At 41.8% G+C, this 12,159-nt stretch overlaps 1 protein-coding gene across 1 annotated transcript; it reads left to right on the plus strand.

The window, feature by feature from the left end:
• Positions 1–733: 733 nt before the first annotated feature.
• Positions 734–3,364, plus strand: LOC135259951 (dynactin subunit 6-like). Its single transcript, XM_064344941.1, has 7 exons — positions 734–883; positions 1,366–1,430; positions 1,711–1,816; positions 1,908–1,996; positions 2,212–2,259; positions 2,449–2,591; positions 3,012–3,364. Exons 1-7 carry the CDS (start codon positions 846–848, stop codon positions 3,108–3,110), a joined length of 588 nt encoding a protein of 195 aa, XP_064201011.1. The 5' UTR covers positions 734–845; the 3' UTR covers positions 3,111–3,364.
• Positions 3,365–12,159: the final 8,795 nt, after the last annotated feature.

A 12,159-nucleotide genomic window follows, 5' to 3' on the forward strand; every position in this document is an offset into this window, starting at 1 on the left:
AGGCTAAATGCAGAACCATCAATTAGCGTGATTTAGAGACACGGACCAACCTCGTCTCCCTTCATTGGGTTCCAATAGCCACGTAGCCTGCCAGACTTACAGGTACAGTAACGTCACATCGGTAGAAAGATTCCAAAACATATAATAGTGTCTACAAACACTGAAAGTGATGAACGTGTGGATGACACGAAGCCCTCCACAGTAGTGTGCGTGCGTGCGTGCGCGCCTGTGCGTGTGTGAGTGAGAGAGACAGAGAGGCTAAAACTCCACTGAATAAGGGTTTCTAAAACTATCTTGGTTGTGGATGATGGGGTATTTGCTATAAATATTTTTACATAATTATTACTGAGAACCTCAGAGAAAGTGAGGAAGACTGTCCGTTTACACTGGGTTTAACTTCACCATGAAATTAAAGTAAATAAATAAATATGTATTTGGAAAAGGTTTGTGAGGACAAAGCTGCTATCATTTTTTTTTTTTTATTTGTTTGTTTATTTATTTATTATTCAAGTTTGTATAATAATCTCATAACCATATTGAATGTTTTATCAGTATGAAGATACATTGTAAAGAGTGGAATAAAAATAACAATCAAAGGGTTCATATGTTTTCATTGTTTCGTGTTAGTATTTAATCACATTAGGTCTATGTGTAACCAACCCAACATTTGCTGTCAACAACATAGGTTGCCATGAAAAAGGTACGCAATGGTTATACCATACAGTAGGTGGCAGCACAACAAAGTTTATAGGTTTTTCTCCAGACATGTGAAATCGAATATCGCTGTATTTACAAAACAATGGAAAGGATTTTAATCAATCATCGATCGATGGATTGTTTTCAAGATGGCAGATGTCGGTACTAAACAAATGTCTCAAAAAAGGTAAAGTGTGAGCGACAATTGATTTTTCCTGTTCATTATCATTTCAAAACTACGCGGGGCGAGTGAATGTTTACGTATGCAGTTGTATAGCTAGTGTAAGCAAGTAAGATGACAGCGCCAGACACCAACTGGATTAGCAATATTAGCTAGGTAGCTTGTTGGCTAACTGTAACAAGTAACGTAAAATGTGGGAGAAACTACCATTAGATAGTTTTGCAGATGTGTCTGCTAAGTTTCTCATCCCGTTATCTCTTTGTCTAATATAATTGCTGTAGTGTCTAAATTACAGTTACCCAGTTCACAGACTATTTTGGAAATGACACAGAGTGAGTTAGGTGTCTAGTCTTCACATTAATAATGTACACTGGTTGCTGGTAAGCCACACAGACTCTGTAGCTAGTGTACAGAAGGAGGGCTTGGCAGGTCATTCTCATCATGTAATACATTTGTAATTTTGATCATTTGTCTTTACTTCCAATTAGTGCAAAAATTGCAGCCGGAGCAGTGGTGTGTGTTGAAAGTGAAATACGGGGAGACGTTACCATAGGTGAGGCTTTGACTCTTCATTTGAATTTAAATGAATAGGTGGAATTAGTCTAACAATTGGTAGCCGGGTTAACATACTTTTTTTTGTTTGCTCGTTCGCAGCTGAGTATCTATTTGTAAACAGAATGGGGCCCAATGTTTGCGAGCTAGCTAGATTAAATAATGTTAGTGTTGAATGTTATGAAATTGTGTTCGTAAGTTACTGGATGGAAGTACAAACCTGTTGCAGTACTGGTTACATTTTCTTTCTTGCATTGTTATCGTTTATGTACGTCCGGTAGGTCCACGAACAGTGGTCCATCCGAAGGCTCGGATTATAGCCGAGGCGGGGCCCATTGTGATCGGAGAGGGCAACCTCATCGAGGAGCAGGCCCTTATCTTCAACAGGTAACACGAAGGAAAGCCACCGTGACATAAGTTTGTATAGATAAACTGCAATGTGTGCGTCTTGTTTGATCATGTTTTAATCTTTCTTCAGTCACCCTGAAAACATCCTACCTGACACAGAAGGAGTAGAGCCCAAGACCATGACAATCGGAACCAATAATGTTTTTGAAGTTGGGTGCGGTATCCTTATGTTGTGTAACATTGACGGAGACTTCTTGATTGCTTCTTGATTGTTTTTGTCTGAAATCATTATTTTCGTCGCCTATGGTTTGAGACTGCCCTATCAATTAATGTAACTGGGGGTATGTATTATCCGAATTTTCTGCTGCTAATATTTATTACAATTGGACTTAGCTGAAATGGACAGAACAGATCCCTTGACTAAATATTACTAGTGTCCCAGGCCTTGAAAATTGGGGATAACAACGTCATTGAATCCAAAGGTAAGATCCACTATTGATTTATAAAAGTTTTCCGATCACATGCTTGAAAATCTTTTTCCCTATTTGATGTGCCAGAAAAGCAACGCCCTACATCTTGTATGAGCCAATGAAATAATGAATCGCTCTCCCACTGGAATTTGTTTTCTTGAATCAGTATCTCCATAATTTTAACAACCCTTCTGCCCACAGCTGACCTAGGCCGCAACGTCATTCTCACCAGCGGCTGCATCATCGGAGCCTGTTGCCAGGTGAACACGTGTGAGGTCATCCCCGAGAACACGGTCATCTACGGTTCGGGGTGCATGCGCCGGGTCCAGACGGAGAGGCCGCAGGTATGCGGAAACGGATGCACGTTCGCTGTCCAACCAGCAGGGCGGCAGCACTGCACGAGATGTACACACACACACACATCTCAATTTCACAGCATGAGCGGTCCACTTCCATGACATTTTTTTACGAAGCTGCTTTTGCATTTTTACAAGTAAAAGTGGGAGAGGCTAAAGGAGTTGCCTTTTGTGTTCATTTGCATGAACTATTTTCCCATAGATTTTGGTGATTGGAATAAAGCATTGATGCATTCTGATTGGCCTGGCATGCTGACTGTCATAGTGGATCTGTTTGTTACATTAGCATTGATTGGCTGGCTTGCAGGCAGATACCATTTTGCTCTGTTCTGCCTTCGATAGGCTTGTGCTTGACTAACGCACGCACTTGGTGCACCGTCTGTGTCCACAATCTGTGTCCCTTTGCAGCCACAGACACTCCAGCTAGATTTCCTAATGAAGATTCTGCCCAATTACCATCATCTAAAGAAGACTATCAAAGGAAGCTCCACACCTGCCAAAAACTGACTGCATTCGACTGATTAATTTCTATAAACTTAACCTGAAACACTCAGACCACGTAAGCAAAAAGCACTCTGCCAGCTGGATGGAGAGGAACAAGTTTGGCCCGGCTTCAGAACGGTTCCTGTAAAAAAATGTCTGTCATTAATTTTTAAACCATAAGTCTGCTCATCTGTGGCGAATGTTAATTTATCATTGTGCAAAAATGCTTTGCTGTAATTATGTCGGTTGTTAAAATAGTCAATAAAAGGCTAAAATAATTGGTTGTTTTTTTTATTTTTTTATTTATTTGCAGTTTTATACAAAATCAATGATGCATGGTAAAGTATAGTCATTAAGGTAGACTTGGTGTTTTATCTTTTTGGACATTGTGAAAACACTGGTAATACAAAATATAATTGATGCTCTTAAACACTGAAAATCCATTTTTTTCCCAGAGATTTTCTGTAGTTTATGTGTACTCCACACTGTGGTGGTATTGAGCAGTGTTACGTTTGAGCATTAATGAGACTTCCAAGGGTCCTTCCATGGTCGATTAAGTATTGATTTCTCCTTGCCGATTAAACTTGAGTTTAATATTAGGATCTAACAGCCTGATGTTTTACACTTGGTTTCATGTCTTTTTTTAATGATCAGGTTGTTAAAAAGTGAAAATACAGTGCAATCCATAAGGTCTGATTGAAATAATCTTTTATTTCTTTCCCTTTTTTAAAATTCCTTTTTATTTCTGTGTTCTGTGCCAACAAATGTGTGGGAAAACTGAGCAAAGTGAAATACTCTTCCAAAAAAGCACTTTGATGATTCAGTGTCCTACTTCGTGGCTGGTCTCATAAATTTTAAACTTATCCATTGGCCTTTTCTGTTTTCCATAAATGAGGAGGTACCCAATTTGTGTTTTTTAAATTTCATTACAGAAGTGGCCAAATTATTACTAGTTTATGTGCACTACAAATTCAGGTCGCCGGTTCACATCTGCTGTATGTAACACAGTGACATCATCATCAGCCAATCAGTGAAAGCACAGCCAGCAGACAGGGCTGTACAGTAGACAAAGCTCATCCCAAAAGCCCAAGGGAAGGCCTGTGTGTGTGAGTCTGTTATAGAGCCAGCCCGGCGGGCGGCCACACATGACACGTCCCCTCCGGGGTGACCCACGCCGCGACTGCTTCCTGGATCACGGCGGGGCCGGGACTTGGGGGGGCGGGGGGAGTTGGGGGGCGGGGTGCAGAGACCTAGGGGCTGAAGCCCCCCCACACCGACTCCCCTCGATGCTTCTATTGAGGACACACGGGTATGCAGACCCCCCTCTGCTGTTCCAGCTGCCCTGCCCTGTGCCAGGCGTGGGGGGGGGAGGGAGTATTGTGTGCCCCCCCACTTCAGGGACCCTGTCCTGCGTCCGCTGCCGTCTCAGCAGGGGTCTTTCCATTGGTGTGTGTGTGTGTGTGTGTCTTTGTTGCCTGAAGGACCATGACAACAAGCCAAGGGGTGCACCTGATATCACAGTCAGCGAGAGCTTCTGCCTGGCCAATTTAAATAAGGAGCCCATCGAAAGTCAGCTTTTTCACAAAGCTTCCTCCCGAAGTGCACTGAGTGCAGCGCTCTTTGTTAAGCGAAAGAGTCATTTCTCTCGTGTGCGTGTTTTTGTTTTGGTTTTTTTGTTTTGTTTTTTTTTTGGTGAGATGTAATTGCTACTGTAGATAATCATCCTGACTAGGAAGTTATGCACAGATTAAAATCTCAAAAGGAAATTAAGGCCCAGAGGGGGAAGACCTTGTGTAATTTCTAAATCAGAAAGACTAGGCTGCGGAGTTAAATGTTTGTTTGAGGTAATGTTTTCGATGTATTTGTACCCCTTCACTGTTAACAAAATATGGTTACACCATAGAAAAATGTGAACAGATGAGGCAAAGCACTCAACATGGGGTTTTAGGAGCACCAAATTCACACATGTCCATTATTACGGCTCAGCTGCTGCTTGGGAACAGCAGATATCCATTTAGATGCATAACAACAAAGTCCCCGAAGGAGGCTGGGAGCCAGGAAACAAGACGACGGGCTAATTATTTTAGTGGTGGCTAGGAGGAGGGACCAGTGATTTGATCTCTGCTTTTTTAAAAACGTATTTTGGTATAAAACCGAATCATCGGTAAAGGTGACTTACAGGACGGATGCCCAATGGAGCAGCCTATTAAGAAGAAAAAAACAGGCCTGTTCTTTTTAGTCGTGCAATTCGCCAATGCATTTGGATACTTATATTTGCACTAAAACATGATGCTTCTCAGGTCCTCTACATACGCATGTATTCAACCCTTTGAAAAACATGATCGCACTGGAAAGATATGCTCTCAGTCTTGCTCTACAATAAGCTTAAATTTATTGGTGAATAAAAAGCATAATAGAATTGCGTCATCAAAAATAACAGTACATGGAGTGAAATGTACTGGGTTGTCCTGAAAAACAGGGCACAGTGTATTAAGTTTGCAAGACTAATATTGACAGGTCAAACAGATGTTAATATAATACATGCACATCTTGTTTTTATTACATTCCCTTTTCTTTAGAATGTCCCATGGTTAATTTGGTGGTCTATAACCAAGAGCTTCATATTTGGATGTTGATCATGAGAAAGATGGCAAATGCAATTCACAATCACATTTTAGGCACCTAGCTGGCACTTTTAATCAAAGCAACTCATAGTGTGTGCATTTAACACGACTAGAAAACCACCACTTGACCTCACTGAAGCTACACACCAGCCAGGACAACTATGGAGACGGTCCCAAGAACCTGCAAAAAGAGAGAGAAGCGTTTGGGCCTTTTGACATGAATTGATGTGTATTCTGGAAAAGATGGCAAATAAAATGTAATACAATCTTTACTGTTCTTTGTAGGAAAAAAACAATGCTGCGTGAACCCGTATGTCTCAGAAGCATATGGCTTGTCTGTCCTCTGCTGCGCTGCCATATCTCCTGCTTCCCAAGCCAAATGACCGCACGTCACATTTCAAAGGCCACCGGGTATCTCTGACAAAATAAACCCAATCTGGCAGGTGACCTTTCGTCTAGTCCTGCCCCCCGATTCCTTTATGAAATCTGACCTATAGGATACCGTGGCACCTACTGCATTTCAGCCGGAATATTTTATTTCGTCGCTGCGTGAGGTCAAAGTAAAGGTCTTTAGGAACACACGCGTCCCCCGATTGACCGTTGTGCAGTGGACCGTAAAAATTAACCAAACATATATCTTTTTTTTCTTTTTTTTTTGATTGAAAAGAAAGTTGGCTGGCTTTTTCAGCAGCTAACAATTCTGTTGTTTATACTATCCATTCTACCAGTTCATATCAGAAAGAACCTTACTCTTGTTCTATTCTTGTTCTATTCTATTCTATTTCGATTTGCCCATTACACTTAGGCCGTATTTATTTTCTCCATGCTGGTTTTGCAGGGCTGAAGTCCAGCATATTTACCAGTTCTCACTGAATAGCTACTGTAAGCCCTTTCAGCTGGGACGATTGCTTCAAATTGTCCCAGCTGAGACAGATTAGTGGGATCAGGTGTTCAGTGTCCAGTGCTGGAGCAGAACCCTGCTGGACTGGAGCCTTCTCAGGTCATGTGACTGATAGGGCCAATGAACATTCATTCATGTTATACAAGGGATTGATGAAAGATATCATCGGCTGTACAATAGCCTTTTTCTTCTCAAATCTGAAGTGTCATCTTTTTTCCTTTTATATATCGGCTAGATGTTTGTCATATGTAAAATATACGAATATATTTGTGTGTATATACACACACACATATTTTACAAAATACACGATAGAAACATAGTAGGAAAAGTATAGTATGATATATGTTGCAGTCTTGCTACTCTATTTGTGTATGCATTGATCAGTCTGCAAACCAGCTGTCGGCATCTCCAATCATGTAAACCGTCCCTGTACAGCCTCCAAAATGAAACCACCAGCTGTCTACTGGTCCCACGGGGAAGGCCCACAAAACAATAGCTCAAGAAGAGCTGTACACAAGAGAGTTTCTTACGAATTCTACAGATGAAAGAGGCATCGGTCATCAGTGCGACACAGCTCATGCTAAAAAATCTCATCTTTGAAGATATGGGGGTGGTTCCCTGTTTTCTATGCTAACTCCTTTGTCTTTTTTTACCATTGAGAAGGTGCTAAGTCTCCCTGTTGTAGATTGTGTGTCAGAGCAGTTTAAACAGCTAAACCAAAAACCTGGTAATGGTGAAAGATGCCCTACAACAAACATGATGAGGTCTTTGATGTAGACAGAGAAAACCTGATCATTTGTTTTAAGGAAATACATAACACGATCATCTTCTTTTCTTCAGTTCATTCACCTACCTTCCTTGTTGCCTTTCTGACTTGTAAAGAGTTCTGAAAAGCATTCCAAGTGGGAATTACACCCCATTATATAGAAACACATGTCAACAGTTTGGAACTCACAGTAAAAAAAAAAAAAGTTAGGTTGGTTCCCTTCTCTCTTTAACCCTTTCTCTCCCTGCTGAACCAGCATTTAATTTCATAACACAGAGGTTTGGGGGAATGGGGTCTAATACTGGCCCTTAGATTTTATCTTCTTACAAATTACAGTTTAAGAGTTAGAGTTACAGGTTTCCTGACAGATGTTTTGAAAACTCGGACAGGTCATATTTATTTAAGTTACTTTATTGTCCTGATTGCTTCGGTCTTGTCCTCGCATCAGTATTTTAAAACACATCTACCGAGACGGCCCTGTCTTTCCTCAAAGGGTAAACTCACGTTCTACCTCATTGTTCAGAAATGCACCCAACGTAATCACGAGAGAGGGCCCACCAATCGTCTTTTCTGCCAGATATTGTAACTGCGCTAGTGCAGCCGTGGGGTAAGGGGAGCTGGAAGGGGGGGGGGCTTCCAGAAATGGTCAGCAGGCCAGCGGATTTTCCGTGTTGACGATCAGCAATCGCCGAGGCATATCAAAGAAGTAACATTCTGTACCAATCTGTGGGACATGGGGGGAATGTGGAGTATTGCATCGAGAGGAATGGAATGGTTTGGCCTTGAGCCATGAAAGACACACTCACACAAAATCGCTCGGTGGGCCAGTGCGTTGACTGTAAAACTGCCACAGGTGGCTCTGAAGTTGTGTTTACATTTTGCAAATATTTGTGTGGATGACCGGGGAACATCGCATTATCCTGGGGGAGAGAAGTCCAATAAAATGTCAACCAGAAACACTGTGAACAGATACAGAGTGGGAGAAACACAACATTGGCGTGCAGGGGAAATGTCACAGGCAATACGGAAACACTGTGTGTGTGTGTGTGTGTGTGTGTGTGTGTGTGTGTATGCTCTATATAATAAATTCCATATGCCTGTACAATATGTAATTTTTGCATAGTCGAATATATGATGCTCAATGTCAGTGTATAGTCCAATAAAAATGCTAACACGTGATTCAGTGAGCAACTGTATATATACATAACCTGTGGGATCATACATATATGATTTTTTGACTACTGTACTTACTTGTTTCACTACTGTATTCTGGTCTCTGGTACTTGTATACTACATTATGGGGGAAAAATTGTCTTTTTTATGCTATTATCATAAATGCAGTGTCCAACACGGCTCTTTGACAAAAGGTTCAGTTTTTTGTGGAGCAGAGAGTGTAGCTCGGTTTCTGTTGCTGTCAAGAGCAGCTGTGACATCTCCATTCAGCTCCGCCCCTTTCCTGAGACAGCTCCTGGAAGAGTGGCTCTGATAAGGGCTTAGGGATCACACAAGAGCGCCAAACAGGCTGACTCCATTTTTATCTCCATATGAGGGCCTGTGCACGGCGAACCCAGTGCCATTTTAGCCATATTGCAGGGGTTCGGGAGGGGTTTGAGAGGTAATGAAATTCTGTGAACCGAGCTCAGATGCCTGTCTCAGCCTCTCCACCCAGCTCCCACGGAGAAGAGATCAGCATTAAGCCGGGAGCAATACGGAAACCTGGTGAGAGGAGATTGTGAAAACTGACATAAAGAGATCGCTTCAGCGCAAAGTTATGCTCTGAGTCAGTCACGTTCGGTGATGTCATATCGCTACTGCCCCAGCTCGCCCTCGCGAAACCTGAGTAGCCTATTTGTTTCTTACGAGACTCTACATTCAATGTACTAAGAACATTCTTCCTTTTTTTTGTCCTTCTTTTAATATGTAAATGGCTGTATGTCTGTGAATAAACTGTAACAATGAACCATGGAAAAAGAGTAGAAATTCCTTCGATCTTGTGAGTCAGACGCCCGAAGTCTCCCTGCACAAATTACCGAGGACTTGCCCTCCTCCTCCAGCTCGACGTCCCCACATGCTCGACCGGTGGACCGCGGAGTGAAAACAAGCCTCAACGCGACGCGGGAGGGATAGTGTCCGAGTCGACAGAGGAGGTGGCGGTGACGGACATGGTCGCACGCAAATTGGGCATCGCAAATTAAGTGGGGGGGGGGGGTTTGGGGGGTTGGGGGGAAGAGACCCCATGTGTTCGAACTGAGTGCCGTGGCAGATGCGCCGTGAGGTCACTCATCTGATAAGCCTCGATGAATTTGGCGGGACAGCTGTGCTCCAGCCCGCCGCGAGGACCAGGTGAGGCCGTAACGTGCGCGTGAGGAAGTGGCACGGCTCAGCCACGCTGGTACCCGCGGTGCCAGGAATGGGCGGCATGTGGCCCGCCGCTATATATAGCCGACTGGGTATTGTGCTGCGTTGCCATGCAACCAGGACTCTGCCAGCTTAAAAGGGTACTGGAAGCAAGGAAGCGGGTAAACTGCAACCCGCAGGACGAAACTCCACGGTTCCCAATTAACAGCGTTGATTGTAAACAGTTACAATGCTATTTGGTCCCCCTCAGCCTTGGCATAGAAGATGATTTTCCATTAGAATCACCATTTTTCAATGGCTACATGTCATAGTTGAAGGGCTTACAAATAATTTTTTAATTCTGAAAGCAGATACGTTCATATACTGCCTACTACAGACAGTGCTTGGTACTGAAGTAGCATGGTGCTTTCGATGGATTCATGTAGGTTAGGCACATGCACATGTAGACGCCAATATACGCTGAAGCATATGCCCTCTGCAAAAATTATTATTCGCCTCACCCCGGTCCACAATAGTAAACTACCCCCCAGCCACCCCTCAGCCTCTCTCTCTCTCTCTCTCTCTCTCTCTCTTTCTCTCTCCTTGAGTGTTTGGTGTGACTCTTCCACCCCTGCTAGCTGGGACAAAGCCGTGCTCAGCAGAGGCCCTACTGAGCGCGCTCCATGCCGGCTTCCTCCCTGCAAACGCTCCATTAAATATTGATGAATCCCGCCACGTCTCCAGCTGTTCCGGTGACACAGACATAAGCTGAAGTGAAAGGGGGGAAAAATCGGGAAAAAAAGACTGTCAGTCCTTAGTGGGACAAAAGACAGCACACTTACGCCTTTATGAGCTTTACTGACTCTGATGAACCAGCAAATCTTCGCATTTTCTTTTCAATGGAGTCATCTTCACAACATGACTGAGAGAGTATTTGCAAAATTGCAATACAGTACAGTGCAGCATCTCAAGTGGCAGTCTTACCTCCCCCCGAAAAATAAACATTTGGGAGTGATTTACAAGAAAACGAAAATTAAGATAAAAAAATATAATGTGAATCAGTTAAGATTAAGAGGTTCTTTGACAAATATGACTGTGAGTATAGAGAGTCAAGGGCTTGTCATTAAGATTGGTTGTCTTGTAATCCTATTATGATTGACAGGGGACAATTCTTCTGCACTTTGAAATGGAATTCTGGGCGACATGCCAACAGTTCATTCACGTGTTTTTGTCATGATGCAGGAAGTTTTAAATTCAAGTCTGACACAAGATGTTTTATGAAAACAAAGTTCGTTTTTGCACTTTCATGTTCAAAGTACAGATAGGACCCCTTTCTCACATTTTTGTTTATGCAAGTTTGTGGATCAGCTGAGGGATTACAGTGTGTTGAGATAAAAACATGTTCTCAAATATATAACTGACAGTGGCCAAAGTTCCTACAGTCACACTTAATGCTGCATGCTGTCACATGTAGCCATGAAATGCCTTATTTCTTATTTGCTTTCAGAAAATTTCCTATTTATTTAATATGTATTTTGTGTAACTGGTTACTCTTCGATATATACATGTCTTCTTCAATGCATTACTTAATTCTAAATAATAAAAACAATATCATCATTAATAATCATTTTAAAAAATCATATTTGCAAATATCGGTTGTATTTATCCCATATATTGATGTAGAACTGTGTTTTCCAGATTAATTAGCACCAACAGATAAATATCAGACACATAAGGAATACAGAGCAAGAAATATCAAATTTTAATTAAAGTTATTCTTTTACAACATTATCATTTTCATAGATATGAATTCTCCCGAGGAGCAGTTAAGCATTGTGGAGCTGTAGCTTGCTGCATTTAAAATACAGTAGTTCTGCACAGCTCAATTCCAAAATGGATGACGAACAGGAACCATGAATAAACGAAATACAATAATTTGAGCGGAGCTGCTGAAGAATTTCCCCTGGTATTCTACACAATAAAATTTGTTTGTAATACCAAATGTCAAATACTGTATGTATATCACTCTGTAAATGTTTTGCTTTTTTACAGTTTTGCTTACATATTGGTTATATAAAGTTGTTATTTAAAAAAAAATAAAGAGCTTTAGTTTTGAATGTGGTTTAAACTCTCTGGGAGCCTGACCACCATGTTGATCATTCATGACTGATGATGCCTGAGTGTCTGTCGCTGCTCTGTGTGCTCTGCATTGCTTCATTGGTCAGACGTGATAGGGCAGAGGTGATCATGTGATTAAACCTGAATTCGTGGTTAAAAAAAATAAATAAATAAATAAAATAAATCAAGAAAAATGCGGAAGGGGCCCAACGAGCCCTGCTTACATAAAAATAAATAAATAATGTTTTTTTTAAAAACCCTCTGCCTGAGGCTCACTCACAATCTTTGGGGTGGTTTGGATTTAATCCTAAATATGAAGGGAAATGC

Source organism: Anguilla rostrata, chromosome 7, assembly GCF_018555375.3.
Source record: "Anguilla rostrata isolate EN2019 chromosome 7, ASM1855537v3, whole genome shotgun sequence".
Lineage (NCBI taxonomy): Eukaryota > Metazoa > Chordata > Actinopteri > Anguilliformes > Anguillidae > Anguilla > Anguilla rostrata.